Source organism: Camelus bactrianus, chromosome 13, assembly GCF_048773025.1.
Source record: "Camelus bactrianus isolate YW-2024 breed Bactrian camel chromosome 13, ASM4877302v1, whole genome shotgun sequence".
In the NCBI taxonomy this organism is placed as follows: Eukaryota; Metazoa; Chordata; class Mammalia; order Artiodactyla; family Camelidae; genus Camelus; species Camelus bactrianus.
Window position 1 is genome coordinate 76,899,039 of NC_133551.1, and position 26,437 is coordinate 76,925,475.

Genomic DNA, 26,437 nt, shown 5'->3' on the forward strand with positions numbered 1-26,437 from the left:
TGGGACCCATGGTTGGGCCCATCAGCCCATGAGCTTGTACGAGTTCACGTTCTGCAGAAGATGAAGTTAGCCACAGAAAGAGGCTGCTCGCTTGGGGAGGCACACCTTTTAGGGGGTTGGTAGAGCTTGGCTGAATCAGCCAAAAAAGCCCCAGACAATAGGACAGAAACAGCAGTGTCTCTGACGCCCTTGGCAGGAGAACAAGTTCTGATTTGCAAGGGAAGACTCCACCACCTGGGGTGGGCAGGCAGGAAGAGGAGGGTGGGATGCGTCCAGCACTGAGATGGTCTGGGACCCATGGGACCTGACCTGGTCTGACATTGGCTGTTCTCTCTCATATTTCCCTGGCTGGTGCACCTTTGCCCCTGGCCACACGCACCCCCACACTGACCATGGGAGACAAGTCTATTGTCCGTTGACCTTCAGAGGAAAAGCCCCGGGCCTCTCACTTGCCACCCGACCAAGACCCCCAATCCACCCGCCCTGCAGCCTGCCTTGAACTGGGGTTGAAACGTGGAGTTCAGCAGACCGCTGTGTGGTCCCCTGTCCTCTCCACCAGCCACCTCCTTCCAGCCTGTTTCCCATGTGTCACTGATTCCAGAATGAGATGTTCATTTGGTCGTTGAAAATAACATTTGGAACCATTCAAGCAAGCCCCTTCAGCTGAGATAAATCACTGAGGACGGAACGGGAGCTGAAGGCTGTATTTCACTTACAGGAGTCCCACTCTCCTGGAAAGCACCCAGGGCTTCCCAGTTGAATTACAGCTTCCTTCCTAATTACATTCCACAAGCCCCCTGCCCACTGCCAGCTTGATTTAAGCGGTAATTCAATCCCAAAGTGAGCAGCATCTTTCAATGGTTCTCATTACTTTTCTGCATAATGTTATCATATATAAGGACTGGGGCTGAGGTCTGCTCACACCCAGCCATCACTCACCGCCCTGCACAGTCTCAAAGCCCAGCAAGGGTCTGGTCTAGGGAATCAGGTGTCTGCTGCATTCCTGGAGTGACTATGATGTGATTTTTTTTTTTTCTCACAGGGAGGTACAAAACTTAGCCAGATGCTCGTGGTAACACTTCCGTGTTATTTTTCCTCTGCGACCCAAAATGATCTAGCATAAGGGGGGGGGGTGTCCCTTGCTGACTTGGGGAGGATACGCTTGAGTGCTCTCGTGACTCAGCTGCTTTCAGGGTGACAGCCCCATGCAGCCTGCTGGTCGGAGGTGGTCTGGGGTCCTAGGAAGGGCTAGCCCTGTCTACAGTACATTCTGTGTTATTATCTAAAAAAAAAGGAAAAAAAAAAAGAAAAAGTGTCCACATCATGTAGTTTTCAAGAAGTTCTTGTTTGTGTAGAAGTGTCTTCAGTGACCCGCTCTGGGTGATTGTCTAAAACTATCAGCAGGACGTCTACACGCTGGTTCTTCCCAAGAAGCGCGCGCAGCGTCTTCAGCACCACGGAGAGCTCCGGGACCTCCCGGGACGGGTCTGAGCGGGGCCGGGAGCACCGGCGCAGGGCGACTGCCGGCCGGCCCCGCCTCGCGGCTTCTCCCGCAGCTTCTCGCCTCCGCCTCCTGCTTTGGCGTCTATGACCTCGCTTCCAGAAACTCTGCAAGCCTGGAGAACCACAGCCTCGAAGGCTGGAGATTTTGCTGCCCCATTTCTGCCAAATTCAAAGCTGAATATTTAGGAAATGCAGAGAGAGTTGTGGAGAAAAGCCAGCATACAGTGCTGGGTGTGGACTGATCAGAGGGGTGAGGGGCCCTTTCCAGTTCAGACCCTCTCGCCAAAGGTGAGCTCCGGGGAGAAATGCTGGGAAGGTCTCAAGGCAAAGTGGCCAGCAGCCTCTCCCACCAGCCACTGCAGCCCCTTCCCTGTACTGACACGGTGGGTCCTATCGGGACACTGGGGCTGCTGCAACCAGACAGGAGGCACAGCGCTTCGGGGAAGACGTGAAACAGAAATAAGGAATCACAGATGCACAAAAAGGAAAAAAAAAAAATAAAGAGGCAAATCTCTGCCTTCGCAGCTGCTCTCTGCTCAGAGAATTGTGCATTCAGAGTGCCCCTTTTTTTCTAAGTCTTATTACCGCCTGTAACCGTGGCATCTGCCTCACCTTTACCTGGCAATCTGAAGCCAAATGCAAACATTATTCTGGGGACAGTCACTTTAAAAGGAAGCCCCTTCTCCTTTAAAAGCCCAGCTGGGCCTCCGGCTAGATGCTCAGCTGTCTAAGAACTGAAAGGTGATGCCCCCACCCACCACTTCTGTCCCTTCCCAACCAGACCCCGGGCTTCTGTAGGGGAGGAAAAACCTAAACCTTCCTTCTGGATTCACTCCTGTCCGCCCCTGGCCCCTCATTTTTTTTTTTTTTTTAGGGCAGAAACAGAGCAGGGAAAAGTGGGGCTGGTTTTCCCTGAAAACATATCTCTCTGCCTCTCCACCCTCCCTACAGTTGGTGGAGACACTTGCTGATGACATCCTGTGTAACATGCCACGTCCCTCCAATGCTCACGGAGCGGGGAGCGTCTCCAGCCACCATCCAGCGCCAGAAAGTTTCTGCTGGGCTTGCATATTTGGACTGCCGTCTGGCTCAGCTCTGCCAAATGTATTCAGCCATATTGGGACCCTGTCTTGATTTTCTTGGCTTCAATTCAAAGGCAAGTGCTCTACGCACTAGCAAATGGACACCAGAAGCCCAATTTCCCCCTCTCACTGGCGAGCAAATTGAGTTTATTTTAATGGCATCCAGGCTGTTGATTTGTTTAAATCAGTTAAACGACCGAAGTGGTATTGTTTTTTCTGCATGTTAAAGACAGTTACGTCTCCCATTTGTCAGTGTGTCTCAGGGCATTCAGCCCCTCACTGACTGAGGAGAGGCTTCCCCTGGGGAGCCCGTGGCCACTGCAGCTGTCCACTGGCTCATGGCCTCAGGAGCAAATGGATGCTCTCCGGGCGTATGAGGAGCAGAGACTAAGGCCGTGCTCACAGCTAGGATGAAACGGAAGCACGTCCATCCACGCAGGTCCTGTGCTGGACGAGGCAACTGGTAAATGGCTCATGCAGCAGACATGGGGCGAGGGCAGGGGCAGAGTGCCACCTGCTCTCCTGAGCGAATTAGAGGGAAATGATGCTCACTGAGATTTGAAAGGCACCCTCCACCCACTGCTTCCAGTCACTGGCACGTCCGCATCCTTGAACGTGTTCTCCTTTTAATAAAGGATGGCTGAGCCCTCACTTCCCCAAGTCTGCAGACCTTTGATGGGGGTCCTGGGATGCAGGTCAGCTCGTATGCATTGCCTGATCCCTGGAGCCCCGGCTCCCTGCCTCCCTCCCTCCCGTCTTCCTGATGCTGGTCGGAGGCCCCAGGAATGGACGCACTTAAAGAGCTGCCAGGAAACTTAGCAGCAGGTGAATGGCTCCACAGAGACATTTCTGGAGGCCGGAGAGGGTGTGGCTGGAGGCAAGTGGGCTGGGTGAGGTGCTGGGTCCAGCCTGGGCCCCATCCCTCCTGGGCTAGAGCCCTTCCCAAGCCAGGTGCCCTCCCTCCTGTGTCTTGGGACCTCTGTGATGTGTTTGAGTTCCATAGTGTGTTCAAGGGATCCCGGACACAGGAGACCCCAGCGGGCATGCGGACAGGCGCCAGTAGGAGCAGAATGTGCTGTGCTGAGAAGCAGGACATCCCTGAAAAGGGGACTGCCTCAGGGTCCTGCTTTCTTAGGCTTTGTCTGACAGCCCGAGGTCCTGGGGGCTGGGAGACTTTCAAATCCACATCAGGGGAGCAGAACCCCTGCCCGCCACCAGAGCAGAGCTCAGCCCGCGTTCTCTGAAGGTGAGGGCAGGCTTTTCCCCCAGGCACTGCCCACATTTGGGACTGACAGTTGTTTTGGGGGCCACCCTGTGCACCGTGAGATAATGTTCAGCATCATCATTCCCACCAGAGGACAGTGGCACCCCCTACCCAGGGTGACAACTAAAGATGCCGCCAGACACGGCTGAGTGGTCGCGGGGGTAAATCTGCCCTGGCTCAGAACTGCTGGGCTGGGAGCGGGGCCCTACGCACACATAGTAAGCCTGGCCGGAGCCCGTCTTCTGCCTCCGTAAATTCCGTGAGTTCCGTGCGTCCCCGCTCCAGTGACGGGGCCCTTTGGCGCGTCTTCCCTTGCTGCAGGCACGCGAGCCCACGCTTTGGGACTGTCTTCTCCCCCCGCGGGTGGCTTCTTCTGCAGGAAGTCCCTGCAGAGGTCGGCTGGACTCGGCCTGTCCACAAAGGCACAACCGGCAGCCCCAGCCTGCTCTTGCGGGGGCTCGTGGTCCCGGGGACAGTGTTGTGGGGCAGTCCCCGTGAGCACCGGCTCAGCCACAAACCCAGGGCCTGGGCCTGGAAGCCTTTCCTTCGGCTTGAAATGGGAAGGAACTGGTTTGCAAACAGTGAAGATCCAGGGAGGGAATCTCGGGGTCTGTGGACCCCGACACGGACACGAATGTGCACACGCGTAGAGCAGTTTGGGGTGATGTCATCACAAAACAAACAAACAGCATTTCAGAAAACGTCACTTCGAGGTCACGGCCTGAACTAACGGTGATTCTTGTCTCTCTTCTTCTTTTTTTTTCATATTATTATCTTTTTTTTTAATAGCAACATCCGAGTACTAAATACACACAGCAAAGTTGATGCAGGTGCCATTTACAATGTTTTCCAAATTACACAACTTTGAAATACAGAAACAGCTTTAAAAATCCGGAATAAAAGTTCACCTGCATGGGGATCACACCCAGCGCCCCTCCCCACCCCCTCCCCAATTATTATTAACATGATTATGATGTGCCTTTAAAGGAAAAAACACAACAGAGGACTACAGTCATTCACCTCCTTCAGGAAGATGAGATATAAATGTGTCTACAAGGTACGGCGCTGGCACAGACGCACGGATAACACGTGAACAGAGGCATCTGCTTTTCCGTGGAAAAATAATGAGTGACCCATGTCAAAGTGTAAATAAACAGCTAACAGTTTATTGTATCAGAAAATAATTTAGGGAAAGCAAACTAAATGCAGTGTAAGTGTACGTGAGTTGGGGAGGGGGGAAGAAAGTCCTAAGACGTTCCACTTAAAACCTGCGAGATCGGGCCGCTGTGGCCCTCACCGTGTGGCTCCTGGTCCTGTGGCTCAGGTTCACGGTTTGTGAGCTGTCTAGTCCCAGGGCTGAGCTGGGGAGGAAGAGGGGGAAATGGACCCCTGTTCACACGTGTGTAATCAGACCAGTGAAGCCAAGTGTTGTTCAAACACACTAGGGGTGTCGAAATGCAAGTAGATCCTTCTGTTTCTTAGGACTGTGACCCTTGGCTAGATGCCCCACGTGAAAAATCCAGCTAAGAGTTTGGATGTTTCTCTGAGTCTTCTGTTCATCCCAACCCAACACCCAGATGTGCCCCAGGACCCACAGTTGACGAGGTGAAGACACACCATCCATTGACTGCCTCTTCCACTCAATCCTAGCGACACTCCAGTGACCAGACAAGACGTTCGTCGGTGACAAGTGAAAGGGGCAAAGATGCGTTCACACGCTAGTTGGGCGTCCTGTTTCTAAAATGCACGTTGGAGCCAGACGTGCCAAGTGTGTTTACCACGGCGAGACCTCTGTAAGCCGCCCCACTAGCTCAGCCTGTAATGAGAGGTTTCCACTGCAGTAAACAATAATTGAAGGGCTTCACATGTTCCCCTTCCGTTCGGTGACTGATATTCTCTAAATGTTTTGCAGTCAACATTTATTCCTTTTGAAAAAAATGTGAAAGATTTTGAAAATATAATCAATGCATGGTCTGAAGCTTCCTCCCATGTCCTCTCTGGGTTTAACTCACATTTGAGGTTTTAACGCACATTCAGTAACATAAGTAGAGGGAGACGGAAAATCAATGAATCTCTTGTCGATCCATTTATCAGTCATGAGTTAAGGAAGCTTGATCAACAAAGTCATTAAAGGTGAGGTGAGGCTTGGCTGTTGTTAAGCTTTTCCTTTAAGTAATTTTAACTGAACTTAACTGCATTCTGGGCTCCAGCCCCCACCATCTGGCTTCTCCGAGCAAAGAAAGAGGAAGAAATTATTCAAGTGGGGGCTGCTAGAAAAAAAAGGACATTTAAAGAACCCCACAAAACTCTCTAGCTTTTCAGAGAACAATTATCTGGAACCCAAAACTGATTGCATTATTTCCCCCAAATCTCATTATTTCATTCCAAACTGTTGCAAGTTCCCGCACCTCCTTCCCCCTCAGCTGGCGAATGTCTCAAGGGGCAGCAGCACTGTGGATGGGCTGGTCTTCCCGCCAAGCGGCCCCGGGGAGCGTCTCTGCAACGTCTGCCGACCCTCAAGCCCTTCCTTGCCATCTTGGGCTGGGAACTCATCTTTAAGGATCGACTCTATGGTCAGCTGACTGACAGCCAACTTGGCCAAAGCACCTTCACCCTTCTAGCTTCAGAGGAAGCCACCCGAATGCGTGTGCAAAGCAAACGAACAAAAATAATAGAAAAAAAATGTGTGCGTGGTCACAGCAGTTCGATTCCAGGAGAGCGTGGCCACAGGTGGGCTCTGCCACGCGAGCCGACTTTTCACAGCCAGCCACCCACCCCATCCCCGTCCTCGAGGCCCCTGACTGGAAGTATGGCTGTGCACGCTTGAGGAAGGGGCACAATGCTCAACAGCACCGCGGGCAGCTCTCCTTCCTGGGACGTTCGTCTTCACCCGCCGCAAGTTCATCAAGGGGAAAACGCTCACGTTGCTCTGTAGACCTCCAGTTGTCGGCAGTCACGACACTCGTGTTAGAAACCGCATGTGCACGAGGGAGGGGTGATACGGAGTGGAGTGCCGGCCCAAACTCGGCCTTGGAGGCAGAGGGGGACAGGTTTTGTCCAGTGGCGGCCGTGGTTACACAAAACCTCGTGGAGGACAATGCTATAGGCTCACTGCTCTACTGTTATGTGGGTTTCAGCAAACTGAGACTTCAGCCAAACCCTCTCTTCTATTCCAACTTGTCTCCCAAAGGTTGGAAATTGGAGGCTAGTGTGTGTGGGGGGTCACAATGGCTTTGGACGTGTCCCTTTTGGCCTGGCATCATGGAAGAGTGGAGAAGGATGGTGTGGCTCTCTTGGGAGAGGGGGCATCAGTCCAGGAGGCTGGCACAATGGTATTTGCCCTTGCAGTTTCCTACACAGTGATTTTTTTTTTTTAGTTAGTTTGGTTTTTTTGTGGGGGAGGGGAGATGATTAGGTTTATATATTTGTTTATTTAATGGTGGTGCTAGGGATTGAACCCAGGACCTCGTGCTTGCTAAGCACACACTCTACCACTGAGCTGTACCCTCCCTTTTCCTGTGTAATGATTCGGAACAACTGTCTTGAGGGTCCTCAAAGGGTCCCCCATCTTGCACTTTTAGTGGCAACCAGTCTTCAGGGTAAATGATGATTCCAAAAAATAAGCTACTTCGGACGGCACAGTTCTCCGCTTTCTCCCACGGCCAAAGTTCTCCCCACTTCTCTGGAGGCAGTAACTTAACAAAATTCAGGAAGACTGGCAGTAACTGACCGTTCACCAGTCCAAAAGCTGTGAGCATCAGCACTGAAGAGTGGGCTGCAGACTCAGAAGTCAGACAAAACCTGGCCAGTGGGGACAGCGGAGTTTGTGTCCACGTAAGAATGAAGCCTCTGGGGAGTTATTTGATGTTGCAAATATTTGGGTGTTGATTTTTAAAAAAAAAACAGGTCTCCAGAGGATTCTATTTTAAGAGAGACCACCTAGGACGGAACTCACTAACTTTATAAAGGAGGGGTCCCTACAGCCTCATTCTCTCTGTGTCCGTTCCTGCGACGCATCACACGGCAGATGTTTTACTGTGAGAGTCAAGGTGTGGGCAACCAGGGCCTGTCTTAGCAGCATTCTCGGCTTATTATGTTAACGCATGTAATGCATACCATCCGTGGTCCACGTGTGTTCTGATTCCAGCCTGCGCGGAGGAGAGCGCAGCCGTGTACCGTTCACTGACCCCTCCCCCATTGCTCCCCCACCCCGAAGTGCTTATGAACCCTTGTGTCCCAGATGGCAGGGCCGGCCCAGTTTATACCAGCCTCTTAAGCTGAGGCTGTCCCATATCTGACTAAGATTTACGACTCTCCATATTCTATGCACAGTAACTCCTGGGGAATTTAGCAGGGAATCCATCAAGTGGGAAAGGCAGTGGTGTCCCCGGAAGGATTTATTTTGGCATTCCAGCTCCAGTGTGGACACATGTCATAACCCAGGGGGCCATTCTCTTTGGTCGCCTTTACAGTGGGCGCTGGGTGCACATTTACAGTGGGTGCGGGGACCTGTTGCTGTCGCGGTGTCTGGAAATCTGTGGAGAGAAGTCCCTTGCCCCCACTCCCCACTATCCAGACACTACTGCCTTCAAGAGCCCACGCGAGCATCTCGCCTCCTGCTCCTTGTCCTTGTACACTCTTGGCCCCACTGTGCACATAGCTTGCTCATTGGTGCAGCCTAGGTGTCCAACCTCCCCAACCAAAGTGAAGCAGAACGGAGGGGGCACGTGCCAGCCCCCGGAGGCTGGCTGCCCGGGCGGCGCTGATGAAGGGCGGGTGCCACCCCCGGCCCTTTGGCGTAAAGAGAGGTTGTGCCTGGAGATGCCTCCTCCCAGGGTTACAGGCTCACGCGGTGACCGATGTGAACTCTGGAGTCTGGCCAGAGTGGGCTTGCCAGCTGAGATCTTTCTAGCCTCCTTCGCCATCCAAAGAAGCTCAGTCTTTCTGCTTGTTTAATGGTTGGGATGATCTATAAAGACTGATGATTCCATGCCTACATCTCAGTGTACCTCACGCCTTACCTTCCAATGCAAACTTGAAACCCCAAAACGCAAAACTGCACCCAACCTTGCCCCACACTTTTGAGAATGAAGGGCTGGGAGCATATTTCAAAATGCCAATCGATCATTGACGGCCTCGATGGAAATCCCGAGAATCATGCCGAGTGTAACGCACGCACAAATCTTGGCTCAGAATGGGCAAGGAAGATCAAGTCGGGAAGAACCATCAAAGATTCTCAGATGGTGAGAGCTTGGCTCATTGATGTGGGCTGTGTGCTATTTACACTGGAAAACAAATAAAACGCTCAAAAAAACAGTATGGCACAGCAAATTGACAAACTGAACCAAAGCAACCGCTCCAGAATTGCATGAATCACAGCATGTTTGGGAATCACTGTTTCCTTCAAAGCAGATGCTGTTTAAGACGTACGCTGCTGAGTATGATCAGTGTTGAGGCTGAACTTTGGAAAACGCAGCTGCCTTCTCTTACGAGGAGGGATGACTCTCCCCGGGGCCCCCAGTGTCCTGCGGGCTCCCTCTCTGTCCTTGAATCCCCCTGTCCTCCCTGAGAGCTGGTTGACCTGATGGTGACTTGACAACACAGGGATGAGCATGGGGAGGGGACCTGGGGAAGTGACAGCGGTCCGGGAAGACAGCAAGTTCACCGTCAGGGTGACACACCTCAGCGTGGCCCCACCTCCCTGCCTCCATGGCAGTACCGCTCTTGGCTAGAACGGTTGAGGGGTTAGGTGGGAGACCAGCTGGAAGAGGCTGTAATGACCGGGACGACTTTTTCCTTGGCACTGCATCTTTATCCGGGAAACGGGAGGGAGGCTTTCTGGCTCCCTTCACCCCCAGACCCACCTTCAGGAAGCAAGTGGCGATTCCCCAACCGGAGATGGTGGGGAGAGGAAGACACACGACCGCTCCCACTTCTCGCTGTGTCTCTCCCATCACCCTGCGCTCCTGCCTTCCCGTCACTTACCCGCTCCCTGCTGCTAATCTGTTCACTTCTGTGCCAACGGTCTGCCTCCTCCTGGAGTAGAGAGGCAGGGCCCACAAGGCAGGACTGCGTCCATCTTCCTCCTCGCCATTTCACCAACACGGCAGAAGAGCAACAAGGCTTTGCTGAGTCACAGATGGAGGAATGGTCTGCTAGTTGTGGGGAGCCGGGAAGAGACATCTCTCTTCTCCTTGCGTATGGGAGTGGTGTCTGCTTAAAGCACTCACACGCTGCAGCAAGGATGGCCCTGGACTCGCGACAGAACTCACAGCTCTTAGTAACTTCTCCCGTCGTGGCTTGTGCAATGGCTCCATGGAAGAGGCAGGGAAAGACAGCCCGGTGGAGTGTGGAGACTCACTTGGGCTGGGATCTCCCCATACGGCCAAAGAAAAGGTGTGTACTGGCGCCATTTTGAAATGAAGACCCTGAGGAGACCCAGCCTGACCGTTAAAGGGCTGCAGGTGCCAGCCCTGAGCCTGAGCCCTGGAACTGCTTTCTTCCGAGAGAAGCCTCAGGAACGACTGATGATACTGGACCACAGGGGAGGAGAAGCAAAAGAGATGGGATAGCTCCACGGGCAATGGACTCAAAGGGAGACCATGCAAGGCGAAGGGTCAACTTCCCATTATGTTTGTTTCATAGCCTAACATAGGGGGGCGGACATCCACACACAAAGTTCCTGAATCCAGTGCCTGCAAGGAAGGTTCTGACTGACGCTGAAACGTGGCTGAGAAGGAAAAACATTTCTGAGACAATAGAGTGCTTGACGGCTGCAAGATCACAGCAGTGGCTGCTGACTTCCTGGGGGGCAAGTCCAGAGAGCTGGTGGGGTTTGCCGAGGACTCTAGGTTTCTAGGTTTAAAATGCTCACGAAGGACTGAGATGAATGTCTGGGAGCTGAAGCCAACACAAGGGGCCACCCAACCTCAGACCAGAAACACTTTGGAGAAAACGTGGCTTCCCAAGTGGCTTCTCTTCGGACCCTGCTGGACTCTGAGTTTGGCAGAAAACGCTCAGGGAGCCTTCGTGGCCCTGCCTCGAGCATCTTCCCCTCGGCACTCAGAACCTGTAAACAAAGTAATGACACCCTTCACTTCAACCAGACGACAACGGCACCATGTGGGTGAAGACTAGACGCAACCAAGCCTAGAGGTGGACCCCACCACGTGGTGGATTCCCGAAAACCAAGCCCAGTCGTTGCGGAAGTTTTAAGGGTCTGCAGGGAAGACCCGGCGGCCCAGGACGGTGGGGCTTCAGGGTCACTGAGGGGATGAGATGGAGGTGGACAGGAATTTGGGACCTCACTGGATGACGTGGCCCTTTGGGCACTATTCCTGAGGGAGAAAAGGGCAGAAGCAAGTGTAAGGACCGAGCCCTGGAGGCTAAGAAGGCTCAAACCTTTGACGGAACAGGGCAGGGTCGCCGATGGACTCTGAAATCCAAAGAGCCAAGGAAAGGGAACACTGAGCAACGCAGGATGTCGCCCAAGGCTGTGGAAGGGCGCCCGCGTTTGGACATGTGCACGGGGGCCCGATTCAGGAAGAAAGCCTGCGCTGCTGCCGCTGTGTGGTTGGAGCGGAAGTCTGTGGCCCGTTCACTTGCACTTTTTATCTCCTTGCACAGAGATGATGTTTCCAGGTAACCGTTAAAAAAATAAAATAAAACACCTCTATGCTCCCTCCCTCAATCGTCACGAAATGGGAGGCTTCCCCTAAACGGATGTTTTGTTCTGACAGGTGTGAGCACAGCGCTGGACTACTGGGGGGGTCAGGCCGGCGATGGCTGGTGGCTGCACACGTGCCTCCAAGCTCTGCCCTGAGCACCTGTCCAAGGGGCTGTTGGGGTGGGAAGAGGGGGCTGTTATTTCAAACTTCCTTTGAAAGCTTGGCGTCACCTGCATCTCTGGAGAGTTCAGGCATCCCAGGGCCGCCTGAGCTCTGGGGCGGGTGCCGAGCTGCGTCCCCGCCAGGAATCCTGGGTGCTGCTGTGGGTGGACGGGCAGACCCCCTGCCATCACCTCCTCTCAGCGCGTCAGACACAGAGCGGCCGCTCCCGGCGCCCCGTCGGCTGCTGCCGGCTCTGCCTTGGCGCTCATGTCAAGCTGCGCCTGCCTGAGTAAGGAGAGGCACCCTCCAGCGGGAGAAGGACCGGAGGAGGATGAGAGGGATGAGCTGCGTGACTGGCAGGCCACCACGGAGCGCCGCACAGGTGAGTCGGGAACCCGGGGACCATCGCTGACAACGGCTACGTTCGCGGCATCTTGTTTGATGTGTCAGAGTTTGGGGGGCGGGAGGGAGCACAAAGGAAACCAAGAAACCACCTTTCCCACCTCAGGAGCAGCCTCACTGATTCAGGTCTTCACAGGGCGGTGGGCCCCCAGCGGGCATCGCTTTACCCCTCCCTATTTCAGAAAGTACAAAAGCCAACTTTTCAAACACATTTCAGGTCAGCAGCCTGGCCAGTAAGCAAACGAGAGGTCAGCTCCCTGCCTGACGACCTTTAACCTTTAACCTGGCCTACAGCATCTCACCCAGTTGGTTCTCGCACCTCCTGGTGAAACCGCTCATAGGAGGCCAGGCACGTGGCATCTGGGGTCCCCAGGCGGACACGCCCTCTGCCTGAAGGGGCAGCGTGGGGTCTAGATGGGCCCCCCATCCCTTAAAGCACCCCCACCGACCGCATGACGGGGGCCGGGACACCTGGGTGAGGTGGGGGCTGTGAGGAGGTGTCTGCGATGAAGTGTGTGTGTGGTTGGGATTCTCTGTAACAAGACGCTGGTCTGTGCCCCGATGTCCCCCAGGTGGCTCCACCGTGGGATTCTTGACAGCAAAGCACAAACGCTGGCCGATGGGAGCCGACAAGAGACAGCGTCTTTGCTACCCCTCCACCGTGAGTCAAAGTCGCTCTTGGGCTCGAGAAAGAGCAGGCAACCTCGGAGCGCCTGGTGTGGAGAAGAGACCAGAACACGCCCACCCAGCCCCGTCCCCGCCCGGGGCCCGGCGCCCGGCCCCAGACCCATGGCGCGCTCATCCATGGCTCAGCGCTGCCCTGACGAGCGCACACAAGGCACCAGGCTGCAGGCCTTTAATTTTTGGAACTGGAACATTTTCTTTAATCCGGTCTAGGCTCGTATAACACAAAGATGGCCAGGAGCCCATCACCCACCCTCCCAATGTGACGCTCAGGCCAGCTGGTGAGCGGCCGGCCACACGAGGGCGCACATGGCTGTCAGGTAGCTTCTTCAAACAGGTAAATGGAAAAAGGTCGTATTTATGTGTCTATCTAGTACGTGTATATATATGTATGCATATAAAACCATGGCGTTCTTCATTCTGGCCCAAGATGACAGTTCAGCACACCTCTGGCGCCACCCAGCAGGCAGCCAGCACGTGCGGACCTTGCCAGGCCAGGGTCGCCGCGTGCGGGTCGGGGCCGCCCGTCCGGGACGGATGGCGGCGGGGCGCCAGGTCACCAGAAGGAGTATGCTCACGGGTGGAGCTCCGTGTCCAACGTCTGCGGATGTGTGTGCGTGCGTGTGTGTGTGTGTGTGTGCACGTGTGCGAGTCTGCAGAGTAGAAAACACCAGTTCATTCTACGCGTACTAAGCATGTTCAATAAATCTGATTTCGTAACTGAGAACACATTTTCTTTTTTTTTTAAAAAGGAACATTGAAGATCTTCAAAAATTGCTACAGTACAAAAAAGGGGTGTGTGTGTGTGTGTGTGTGTGTGTGTGTGTATTTATATATTTATATATGTATAGTAACCAGAAACAGCGACTCTGGCGGAAGAGATTCTCGCTCCTGCTTTCTGTACGACTTCTCCTCGCGGCTCGCGTGGCTGCAGCTCTGTCCCCAAGTCCTTCGGGTCAGTACATGGCACATAATGGTATTATTGGCACGGGTTCAGAATCGAAGTACAAATCCCAGCGTCCGGCGCGACCTCCTTCCTGTCCCTTCCCTCCGCCTCCAGGTCCTTCCTTCCCTCGCGGGTCTGCTTCCTGTTCCCCGAAGCAGCTCTGGGAGAAGGCAGTTCCCATAGGCAACAGCATCTTTATAAAAATATATTTGGCCTACAGCGTCCTGCTCTGCGAGTTCCCCACCGGCAAACAGAGGTGGTGGGCGCGGGGACCCTCCCCTTACATAGTTTAGTTTTAGGTTTTGTGGGGGGGTTTTTGTAATTTTTGATTTTTTTTTTTTTTACAAGTTCACCAACGGAATCCTGTGTGGAGAGAAAACAAGAAGAGATTAAAAGGCAGTAGGCCAGGGGCAGGGGTGTCTCGGCAGCCTCCCGAGCCTCCAACGCAGGGCCCCTGCCCCTGGCTACAGACACCTGAGAGTCCCGGGGACACCCAAGGCTGCCTCGCGGGGCCTGGTCACCGGAAGTCGGTGCGCACGCCAGGAATCCCAGGGGGAGCCGAGAGTTAATTACGGGGAAATTGATGGAGGGGGGTCCCCCGCCTGCCTGAGATCGGGTGTGGGCTTCCCCAGAGGGGGCCGGACCACCCTACATTAACTGTTGAAGGGCAGGGACACTGCACCCCAGACCTGCAGGTGACTGAGCGCACCCAGCACCCTGCTTGCTCTGGCCGCCAAGGCACAGAGGGGGCCCGCCAGCTCCATTCCTGGGCTGCGGGAAGCAGTGGAGTCCACTTCAGTCCACTGCTCAGCTAGGAGCTCGCTGAGGCTGGGACTCAGGGGAGGTCAACGGACTTCATCAGAAAAACCACCTCCTGGGTCTGCCCAGGGGCTGATCTTGCTGGAGAGAGAAAGAGACGGTGAATAACCGTGCACACAGCTCAGGTCAGCCGGCTGCAAAGAAGCTGGCGGCTCTCGCCCCACCTGGGGGGTGCCGCTTCGGAAAATGGAGACCCCAAGTCTTCCTGCTGCAAGGAGAGACCCCAGGGACAGCGTCCCCCTGGGAGTCAGAGAGCTGCAGCCGTCCTGGGCAGGGCCAGGGGAGTCGGGATGCCTCCCAGCTCAGCCCCGAGGGGTGCTGGCTCCAAGCCGCAGCTCTGTTATGAGGGTGGGGCAGGGTGTCTCTCTGCTGTCACTCAGAGTGCCCACCCGCGTCCCCACAACTACCGGAAATCCGGACCCTCAAAGGTGTAAGGAGGAATGATGGTGCATCCTTCCTCTACACAGACTAGGGGGTAGGTGCCTGCTCCTGAATCAGAGAAGCCCTCTGGGTGCTCCTTGGTAGGACTTAAGGCTGAAGGGCACCCGGGTGGGGGGCACACCTGCAGGGGTGGTGGGAGCAGTGTCCCGGTCAGCACCGTCTCTGGCATCTTCTCCAAGAGTCTTGGTGGCCGAAGACCGGGGTGGGGGCGACGGCGCCCATTCCCTCTCTAGGACCCCTCCCCGTCTGGATGATGAAGGCAGAATCACCTTGACTTCCTTCTACCTCCAAACAATGCCCGTTTGGGCAACTCTGGGAGGCCTCAAATAGAGCTTCTAATCACCTCCTGTGGGGTGGCCCGCCCTGCTGTGGGCAGGGGTGTCATCGCGTGGAATGGGGCCGACATCCTGTCAGCTGTGTGCCGGACGCCCTGGGCAGCTGCTCTCCAACCGTGCCCCGCCCCCGCCCCTCCTCCGCTCTCTGGGATTTGCGGGGGGGGGGGGGCTTGGTTAGAAAGTGCAGTTGTTGAAATGAGAGAGGAACGTCCCTCTTGTGTGTCTCTCTGCATTATAACCTTTTGAAAGTTAAAAAAAAAAAAAGCGGAGACAAATCCTCTGCGATCTCCCTGATACAAGGTCCCTGGAACTATCAGATGCAGTGAGACGGAGGGCAGAAGGCGGGGTGAGGCGGGTGCGGACACAGTATGTCAGTTTGGGAAAGTGAGAAAAGTTCCGAGATGAACGATGGTGATGGTTTTCGTAACAACTGTGGCTGTATTTAAAGGCCACAGAACTGCCCTGTTTAATGGTTCAAATGGTCAGTTTTTTGTTATGGACGTTTTACGACAATTTTAAAAATTTAAAAAATATATTAAAAAATACAGGGACCCTAAAAGCTGGGTCTAGTGACCCTCCCCCCATCCTGGTGGCCTAGGACCGTCTCGGGTTTAAGCTGCTGCCCATTGCCCCAGGGTGACGGCTGCTCTCAGATGGGCCCGGGGTTGGACCGCGAGTCACAGGGCCTCCTTCCCTAAGAAGGGGGCTTTCCTCGGAGAGCCGCCGCTGGTGGTTTCCTTCCCACCCTTTATTCCGACCTTACGCAGACAGACCAAGGGAGGCACTGCTTCTGCTCCGACTCCTGGGCTCTTTTCTTACAGACGTCATCTGCCACTTTGTTACTTAAAAGTCTTGGCTGCCTCTGCCGCGGGCTCCCTGCATCCTCCAGGACAAGGTCCCACCACCTCCACCCCATCCCCCCCAGTTACACTTCCAACTCCCAGTTTCCTCCAGTGGACTCTTCGGTCAACAGTCAAGTACAAACCACAGCAGCAGAGTCTTCAACAGGAAAGAGTCATCAACCACAGGCCCCGACAGGACAAGACTCACACTGCGTCTCCGACAGAAAGCCGCCACCCTGGCCGCGCGGCCAGCGAGAAGCCGCTCACACCCTGAGCTCCCGGTTTCCCAGCAGGCTTTCACTAAAAACAAAACCCCAAACCCTCTCACCTGCCTCATTTTTCTCTATAAAATAACCTCTCCTCTGTTTGTTGGACTTACCCGTGGCTTTTGTACAGCCTGCTTGTTCCAAATTGCAATTCCTCTGCTGTTCTTGAATAAACCCACTTTTGCTGGTTTAACAAAACAAAACAAAACAAAAAAGCAGCTCCTGTACCCTGGCCTCAAAGCATAACTCTCTGGCTTCAAATTCCCCACGTCCCTGCTGACCTCCCCTCCCAGGGAGGCCTTCGTGAATACTGCCTCCTCTCCTAAACGTGTTCTGTTTCATTTCTGTCCATCAGAGCATCCGGCTCTGCGACTCCTCGGGCACAGGACGACCGGCACTGGTGTTATTTGCATGTACGTATGTCACATGTCACCCCAGGTGCCACGGGTGCCTGCTGGGTCCCCGTGGGTTTGCCCAGGTTGCAGCTCTGAACCTGGCCCGGGAGGGAAATCCACGTGGAGTGAAGCTCAGAGAAGAGGCAACTGTACCAGAGGAGCTTTGTCCTCGGCATCCTTATCTGCCAGAAGTGCCTACAGGTGAAGTCACGTGGGAGGATGGAGGGCAGGGCTCTGGGCCACTCGGGGGCCAGCCTCTTCCAAACCTACCAGCATCTGCTTCTCCCCGGCATCTCAGGATGGTGCCAGCTCTGCACCTTGAATTGCCATTTGAACAGCGGCGCTGGCTTCTTGTAGAGGGGCTGGTAGGTCGCCTGCAAGGAGGAGGAGCGACCCCGGCCACGCTCCAAGCCGCCAGTTCCTGCTGCCTGCACTCAGCTCATGGGGGCTGCTCGGGTTGTCCTGCTCCGGAGGCTCAGCACGAGAGCCTCTCAGCCGGGCACTGACCCCAGGAGGGCTGGAGAGAGCGCATCCTGCCTAGAGGAGGGCACAGGCGGCGGTGTGGACGCAAGATTCTGGGCCAGAACGGGAGGCTTCTGCTTCAGAGATCCGAGAGATGAGGATGTGGGATAAATTCTGACTTGGGAGAAACTAGTGCCCTCTGCTGCCTGGCGGGAGAGTCTCGGCTCCCTGGGCCCACCGGGCTGCAGGCCGCACGGGGTCCTGGGCTTGAGGGTCAGCGCCTGCTTGCGCAGAACGAAGAGAACAGCAGGCAGACTGCGTTAGGGCCCAGAGTGCGGGAGCTGCGGCGAGTCCCCCGCACCCCGGGAAGGCTCCTTCCCCACTGCTCCGCTCGGCGCCGGTCCTCAGCCTGGGGAGAGAGGAGTTTCCAGAAGGGGCTGGATGTTGCTTTGAACACAGCGTTCCTTTGAATTACAGAAGCTGGATATTCTGTTAATGTATTTTTTAGAACAAAGCGGGAAGGCTCAGGTGCGTTTCTTGTGTTTTATTAGTTATGTCTTTGGTGTGTTTTTGAAAATAGTCACAACACATGATTTATTCCGCACTGGCTTCGGTGCGGGCTCACCAGGCTCGGCTCGGCGTGACGTGGCCGTGGCAGACGGGAAGGTCTGAGCACTAGTGAGGTTTTCTGAAGTTTACTTGCTAACATGAAAAATGACAGGAAATTAGCGCACGAGCGATGGGAGGCATGGCTCCAAGGTCCCTTTCCTGGGAGCATCTTGTCTCGTCCAGAGCATCCAATCGGGCCCCACCACGCAGGGGGTCTGGGGCTAGAGTCTGCTGGAATCTATCGTAAAGGCTGAACCTAGGGAGACAGGCTTAACTGCTGCCCAGGCTGGGCTGCCTGTGTCCACGAGCCCCGGTCTTGCCGTCAACCTGCCGGCAGGGAAGCGGGCTCTCTGGGGCGGGGCTCCGGTCCCCAGTGTGCTGGAGTCAGTGTGAGCACGCAAGCCGGGCGGCGGGTAACAAACAGCTATATCATCATTAAAAATGCATGTGGAGAGGCTTAGTAGCCATGCAAGAGATCAGTCTCTCTGCTGGGTCTTAAACCTTAATTAAATGTTTTAGTATTACTTGCTGTTTATTTAAGGGACAGTAAGTGCCCCAGTAGATCTGAGCCATTCTCTCCTCCATCCTTACGCCCAGGCGTTGACTGCAGGAATCAGGGCTGCTTCAAGTCCGAACGCTTTCCCCCGGTGAGTGAAAAGCAGTCGCCCGATGCTCAGGGACGGGATATGGAAACACTTATCAAGGACGGTCAGGGCTGCTGGCGTGGCCCTCCTGGTCCGTGTCTGAGGGGGGATAGGCGGAGAGAGCGGATGCTCTGAGTCCGTGGGCGCCGTGGCTGAGTGTGGTTGCGCTTGGAGCAAGTCCCATGGGTTCTGCTCACCTCCCCACACCAGCCACCTGAGATCACGGTGACTCGGTCAAGCTCTGGGGACACAGGTATCCTCCTCCTGAAGACAGGACTGGTCCTGAAGCAGCTCCTTGAGAGACTTGGGAAGTGCGGCCCAGACACACGAGGAGAAGTGGTCCCCGGGGCCCATCTGGGGTCACACACGAGGAGAGCCCACCCCAGTGTCCGTGGGTCCCTGGGGTCGCACACGGGGAGGGCCTGCCCCAGTGTTTGGGGGGTTCCTCTGTGCCCTGTGCTGCTAGAAAGGGAACTGGGCTTGAGACATGAAGGTCTTTGGAAGATGAGGAGGGAATAAAAGCACTTTCTCCCAATTTGATTTGCATTTAAAGTCAGAGCTGTGGCTCCCTGTCCACTGGGGCTGAGGAGGTCCCCAGCCCAGGCTTTCGGACACGCAGGACCTGCCTCCTACCTGCGTGGCTCCCTGCCCTGCAGAGTCAGGCTGAAGGGCCCCCATGGGGATGCCGAAGTGGCTGGAAACCCGCCCTCATCTCCCACCACTCAGCTCTCATCCCATCTGGGGCCAGGCCGGAGCTGGAACGAGGACAGAGGCATTCCACAGGGGACTGCGATCAAGGCTCTTTGGGTGGTGGGCAGAGCAGGGCCCGGAGCCAGGTGACCAGGGGACGTGTGGCCCCACCACTTACAACCTGACTGTAAGCTCAGGCAGTCACTTCACCTCCCCACGCCTCAGGTTCCCATCTGTCAGATAGGATTGCCGAGAGGACTGAGTTTTGAGATGTTCAGAGTGCTCCAATGAGCTGCGGCTGGAATGCCATGGGAGGGGACCGTGTGCCCCCGGCCCCCGGCCCAGCAGGGGCCTCCCTGGAGTGGAAGCATGTCCACCTCCAGGCCTGGGGTCCCGTGGGGCTCAGAGGAAGAGAGTGAGGTCTTTGATGGGCACGGCCAGCATCTCCCAGCTCCACGTCTGGTGTGTTTGTGCATTTTTGAAATCCTGACAGAGACACTGGCGCCCCTGTGGCCGCCCTGACGAGGCCCCACAGGGCAGCAGGAGTTCTGCAACTAATGGGCAGGCCCCCCACCGCCAGCCCAGCCGGGACTCCAGCGGGAGCCCTGTCACCGGCCTTGACGAGGCCAGTCGCATCCAGGCAGACAAAGGTACGAGCTGCTGGCGGACGGGCCGCACCAGGGCATCTGGCCCTCGACTGCAGGGACAGACCTCCTCTTACAGCCTCAGCAAAGGCCTTTGGGCCGGAGGGGGACTCACTTTCCATCTGAATCTCATTAGGTTCCTTCACCCATCGGCTACTCTGAGCGCTCAGTGGGCTTTGCTGGCTTCAGGGCAGGAGGTGAGGGTGGGAGATGTGGCTTGGAGCAAACAGGCTGCTCACTAGGGCTGGGATTAGGGCCTGATCGGTTCACTCCTACTTCTCAAAGCAGCCAGCTCCCCCGGCCCTGGCTAAGCGCTGTAAGCAGAGTCCCCTGGGGGTCACGAGTGCGCCCCAAGAAGACGCCTCCCCCGCCCCCGGCCTTCCCCCGACTCTGACAGTGACGTTCCCCCTGCAGCCCCCACATCAGAAGGTCAACAAAAGTAACAAAGAACATTTTCAAATATCTGTAGCCCCAGAAATTGGTTTCCTGCTGGTAGAAGGGACCTGACGTCACGTTCAGGAGGAACCTCTGGGGAGGGAAGATGCTGTCTGTGGATGAGCGAGACGAGCGTCCTCTGGAAACACAGCGTCAGAAAGGAAAACGCAGAGCCCTGGCCGCAGCCACTGCCTGTGCGTGCGGGACGCGCGGCCCCGGGGCCGAGACGCTCTCCCCCCAGCAGCCCGACGTTCGGGAGGCTCAGCCCAGAAGAAAGCAATTTACCGTTAGCATTAAAGTCAATATCACTGAAAGCAAACGGAATGTTCCCACCCAGCAGAGCGTGGAAAATTCAGTGCGTTCTGGTGCCGGTCTCCGGCTCCAAATTAGTAGATGTCTCAGCTCTTCACTTTCCTCCTTTATCATCTTCTTTCTTATCTCTTATTTTTATATTTCAAAATTGTATTTTAATTCTGCTCCGCGCCCTCCCCGCCCCCCCACCCCCGTAAAGACACGTGATGGAGGCCCGGCCTGGCATCCACCCGCGGCGCCGCGGCCCTGCCTCCTCTTGTCGTGGAAACGGGAGCTGCGCTTGGAGCTCGCTTGGAGAACTGGGGTCCCCGGCACTGCAGGGGAGTGGCACCCGCAGAACAACCGGGTGCCGAGTGGGGGTTCGAGGGCGTCCATCGGTCCCTTCCAGGGGGACCCGGGGGCATTTCTCATGAGTGCAGCAGAGAGACCACAAGCCCAGCCCTCTGGCTGGCAACCAGGGCGGTGATGCCCTCAGAATTCTACCTGCCACATCCGGAAGGGAGGCGGGGTGAGGGGGTGGAGGGAAGGTCAGGCAAAGGGAAAATTAATCAAGGTCCCCAAAAAAGAGGTACGTACCATGAAACAGACACATGGCGTCTGCCCTGCCCCCAGGAGGTAAAAAAGACTTCGGCCAGTCAGCAGGAGATTTCAAACCACTTCTCAGACACAAAGGCCACAGGAATAAGATGCCGGTCAGAAGAGGAGGGTCTGCAGCAGGCAGAAAGGCGGGCTGGCGCGTGCTGGCACCCGGCACCCCACCAGCCGGCTGGCTTGGGCCCGCCCCCGAAGACTGGCTTCTTAGGAGGAGGGTGTCGCTCAGGGGTAGGGCGTGCGCTGCGCACGCACGAGGTCCTGGGTTCAGTCCCCAGGACCTCCATTAAACAAAGAAACAAACAAGCCTAGTTACCCCCTCCCCTACCGATAAGGAAAAGGAGCCTGGCTTCTCGGGTAGAGGGGAGCCCCAGGGAGGTGATGCTCGGCCTGGCCCCGCTGGCCGCCCCGCCCGGAGCCGGCCGGTGTTCCCTCCCGCCCTGTCCTTGGAGGTCACGCAGCCTGAGGCGTCTGTGCACAGGAGGAATCTGGTGCTGAGGCCCACGGTGGTGCCATCTCCAGGTTTTAGTTTTTGACTTGCAGGATGAGAGCCAGGCTCAGCGTCTCTGCCTCCACCCGCTTCACTGCATGTTATAGGGAGGGCGAGGCCTGGCGCCTAAAATGCCGCCCCCGCCCGGGTGTTTCAACCCTTTGAGACTGAGCTGCCACTTCCCAAGGCCGGCGAGAGCCAACAGAGCATCACCTTCAAACAGAAAGCAAGAACCTGTTCCGCCCGGGGTTCCCACGCCAGCCAGCTGTGCCCGCCCTGCCCGCGGCCAGGGGCGGAGGGTTAGGGCTGTGACACCTCGAGACCCACCCGCCCCTCTTCCCCCAAAGGCGGAAGCACTGGCCGGCCGGGGCTGGCACCCAAACGGGCACACACACGTTCGGGGGGACGGTCTGAGAATCCGTGCGCACACGGCCCTCGGCGAGGCTGGGATGCAGCCCACGAGCTCCCCAAACGTCGCCGAGTGGAGGCCACAGCATTTAGACGGGCCATCCTGAGGGTTCTGCTGCCCCCTTCTCCCCTGGGGAGGGGGCCTCTCAGACAGAGAACACGGCAGAGTCCGGCTGTAAGTAAGTATTAAAGGAGCTCCCACTCGCTCTCGGGGACAGGACAAGGCGACATCAACTCCGGGAACAGCCCCTGCATCTCCTGGACGTGGGTGCAGGGCGGAGCCCCTTAGGGCACTGGGGCAGCGCCCCGGCTTCTCCCACTGCTGACCATGGGCCCTCAAGTCTGCCTGGGGTCCTGCTCATTTCTTCCTAAGATTTTTAAGTTGTGGGATTTTTTTTTTTATTATTTACAAAATGCTGCATGAGTGAGGGCTCACTCAAAAAATAAAACCTAGTTTATTGCTGTTTCAATCTAATTCTGGATGAGCCTTCAGAAGCGACTCAAGGGTTTCTTGCACACTCCCCGGGCCGGTGAGAGGCGTGTCTTCTTTGAGGGATTGTGTATGATTAATAAAAAAGGGCACTTAACAACCAGGAGTCGGGCTGGTGTTTGATATTTTCGCTAGATTTGCTGCTGACATTTTATTGATGGGGGTTCAGAGATGCTGGTGGGGGCGGGACGATCAAGACTTGTCGGTATCTGGGGAGCTCGAGACTGCGAGGCTGGCTTTGGACTCTGGGCAGTGAGCCTTGCTCGGCCTCCGAGACGCGGGACCCAGGAGCGGGCAGGACAGTCGGCACGTAGCCAGGTGCCGGGGTCTGGACTGGACCCCGACCGCCGCCGCCGCGTCCCCTCCCTGGAGGGCGAAACCCCTGTTTGCGCCTACCCCGCCCCTCTCGCCTCACCTCGCCCGGCCGGCTGCCTGCGTGTGCGCGGGCCACCGGCAGGACAAGAAGGCTGCCTCACCCCGAGGACAGCCCGGCACCCCCAGGAGCGGGCGGCGACCGCGCCCGGCTCCCGCCTGTGCTTACCGGTTCCCGTTAAACGTGGATTTGTACTCCCCGGTCGGGTGCAGCGTCTCGTCGGTGTACACGGGCACGGACGCCCGGACACACTCATGCGAACACTGGAGGGTCTCGTTATAGGCCGTGAAGATGTCCAGGCTGCTGGGCACGCGGGCGGGCGTGAAGTCCGTCAGGTTCTGGCAGCTCTCCTCCTGCTGGGTGGCCTTCCGCTGGTGGCCGTTCCTGCGCGTGTTCCCGCTCTGGGCACAGCTGGGCCGGAGAGACGTCGGGATGGGCGGCGGGCAGACGCCGGCACCCACAGACAACGCCAGCGCTTAAAGCGGTGGGACCTTCCTCTCCAGGCATTAATTATCCATCATTTAATATTAAACGGTAATTCCCAGCCTCTTCAGAAAGATGGACCACAATCAAGCAATCAGCGCTCTCTTTTTATTTTTTTAAGAAAATTTGAATTTTAAATGTGGTCGTTATTGCAGGGAGGATTCTGAGGTAAGTGGCTGAGCTGTGCTATCGGGGAGCTGAAGCCTCCTCCGGCCACAGGATGTCAGCCGGACAGGGGTACTGACTACGCTTCCCCAGGAGCGTCTGAATGGGATGGACACCATGGCAGGGGCCCGTGGGGAAGACTTTGTGCCCCGGTTTGAGTGGTCATCGTTCGCTGGGACTGGACCATGGAGTTATCCTTGGGGAGAATTGGGGGGGGGGAACCCTGATCCTCAGCCCCTCCCCTGACCCTTCTCACAAGCTGGAAATGAGACCGGATCACTGGGTCTTGGAGAGAACTGTGCTGTGTGCCTCGTGGGTACCTGCCTCCATTCCCCGTTCTTCTGGGCCACAGAGGCTTCCAGACACTGTGCAGACCACACGCGGGACCCCACCCTTACGGGCCAAGAGATCTGATGGAGAAGACACGCAGTGACCCCTCCCAGCCCCCGGAGGTCACTTCTACGGCAAGTTCACAAGGATGGAGGGAAGTGTCTTGCCCACAGAGGAGGGCAGGGAAGGGGAGATTCCAGGAGCCTCACTGGGGTACCAGATCCTTCCCTCTCCCCCCTTCACGTTCAGAGCCTGTGCAGAGGGGGCTGTAAGGGGCGGGGGTCCACGAGCCCATCTCCCCGTAAGTTGTTTTAATTCCCTGCCACGTCTTCCCAATGAGAGGAATCCTGGTTGCTGGTGGGACGCCTCGCCCACAAATGAAGGTGGGAAGATGGGTATGAAAGCTGGGGGCCCCTCAGCAAGTGAGTGGAGCCCACCCACCTGCACCCTGGGGCGTCCTCCCTAAAGGAGTCTTGGCGGGCTTGCTGCAAACCCCAAATGCAGGACAACCAGGAGGAAGGCTGCCTGCCTGTCACATAGCGAGAGGGTCGCAAAGTTGGCCGCCTCCTTGGAGGGAGGGGCTTCCCCTCATCGAGCCAGCCGGGGGCACTGGGGCCGCCGCGCACGCACCCGGCCCAGGGCCCCGGAGCCCCTTCCCCAGTCAGGCAGCCCTGCCCAAGATGCCCCGCCGGGGGCTGAGTGCCATCCACGTCGCCTGCCCCAGAAAACACCCTGGGTCCCGAATTTGCTGGCCGCCATCAGGCCACTCCAGGCCTTTCCGGCTCAGCGTGAGGTCTGTTCCGGGGTGGTGCCCCCCAGCCCCATCCTCTCTAATCCTGGAGACTGGCCTTCGCTCCCGTTTCCATGCTTCTCTGCTCCCCGGAGGCCCAGGGCGGCCCCTCCCCTCAGCCCGCCTGACCTCCTGGCCGGTCAGCAGTGGGGGCTGGGTGTGTTACTCTACAAGGGCGGGTGGCTTCGATGCTAAAAGGAGCTGCGTTGCTGGAGGAGTGGCAGCAGGGAGGCGCACGAGAAGCAGTGTTGCCCAGCAGCTCCCTGATTTTCCCAGGGGTGGAGCAGGTGTGTACACCTAGCAAGGCCAACCTCAAAGTAGGCCAATTTCCAGGAGGAAACAGGCAAAGACAGGCTGCCTGGAGCAAAGCAGTAACCTAGTTCGGCAGACCCAGAGCGGCCTCAAGAGGAAGGCAGGAGACAGAGAGGCCGGCGGGGACAGCCGGGGACAGCGAGGGGCAGGCACAGACCCCCCCCCCACCGCACCCCCGCACCCAGGCAGCTGGTGGGAAATAATGAAAAACGCGCTGGGAGGGTGACATTCAAAGGGCACTGGGATCTGAGAGACAGGCTCTGGGAACAGGACACCTGCTGCTGCCTGTGGGACTAAGTCAAGGGGCCCGGGCTCGCCACCGGAAGGAAGGGCTGTGCCAGGGAGCGAGCCGCCCACCTGCCGGCCGAGCTGCCCAGGGCAAAGGTGAGGGGTCGAGCGTGGAATTCACCAGCAAACAGAAACAACTCCCTGGGCTGTGCGCTGGACCAGATTTGAAAAGTAGAGACTCTCCTGTGTGCATGTCCCCGGGGACCCCTGTTTCCAGGCCAGCAGGGCCGAGAAGCCTTACCAGTTTTTTAAGACAAGAGTTGTAATCAGAGCAGCGATGACCATGATGAGGGAGACGGTGATGGTGATGATCTGATGGACCGCCAAACCTGGAGACAGAGAAGCAGAGAGGGGAGCCATGAAACCAGGGGCACGAGATTCAGGGGCCCAGCTGAGAATGCTCTGAACACCAGTCCCCTCGTGTAAAGGGTGTCCCAGCAGGGGACCCCAGTTGACAGGGTCACGTGTCCTTCTTGCACCTGCCAAGCCCTTCACCTGGTGCAGGTGGGCTCTGGTGGAGGCACTCCCCAAAGACCCATCACCCCGCCTTTCTCTCCTGCCCTGGGTAGGTCCTGTCCTGAAGTCTGAGCCCTGGGGCAGCTGGCCTGCAAGCAGGAGCAGGGTTTGGCCTGACCCAGGAGGAGCCAGGACAGCCCAGGGTTTATTGGGAAGATGGGGGACGCGTGGGTTGACACTCTTGGAGACTCAGGCACTTGGATCCCTGGGGAGCATCTTCCCCTTTTCAGAATTCTCTCCAAGAACCATACTGCCGGTTGAGGCTCTGGGGAATAAAAGATCCAGGCCCAGAGCTGATGCTTCCCCAAGTCCCACGGGAGGATCTGCAGCCTGGCCTTTGCTTCTGCTTTGTGTGTGTGTGTGTACATGGTGGGGAGGAGGCAGCAGGATGGGGACAGAAGGACCAGCCACTCCAGCAGCAGGACAGCCAGAGCCTGAGGGAGAGCAGCCTGTGAACCCCACTGGAGGACGAGGATGGCAAGGACAGGAATTCTCTCCGCACTGTCCCTTTGCCCCTCGCCCCTGCAGCATCATTGTCCACCAACCACAGATGCAGGGGGAGGGGGAGAAGACAGGCTGGTAACAGCCCCCACCTCT

At 56.7% G+C, this 26,437-nt stretch overlaps 1 protein-coding gene across 2 annotated transcripts in view; it reads right to left on the minus strand.

Annotated features, from left to right (window-relative positions):
* Positions 1 to 12,947: 12,947 nt before the first annotated feature.
* AJAP1 (adherens junctions associated protein 1) overlaps positions 12,948 to 26,437 on the minus strand; it is a 111,659-nt gene continuing 98,169 nt past the window's right edge. For both annotated transcript variants that reach the window (XM_074377590.1, XM_074377589.1), the window contains exons 3-6: positions 25,566 to 25,653; positions 23,125 to 23,367; positions 21,181 to 21,312; positions 12,948 to 14,073 (exon numbers count right to left, since the gene is read on the minus strand). In XM_074377590.1, coding sequence (XP_074233691.1) covers positions 21,240 to 21,312; positions 23,125 to 23,367; positions 25,566 to 25,653 — 404 coding nt within the window. In that variant the 3' untranslated portion in view covers positions 12,948 to 14,073; positions 21,181 to 21,239. The remainder of the gene's footprint in view (positions 14,074 to 21,180; positions 21,313 to 23,124; positions 23,368 to 25,565; positions 25,654 to 26,437) is intronic.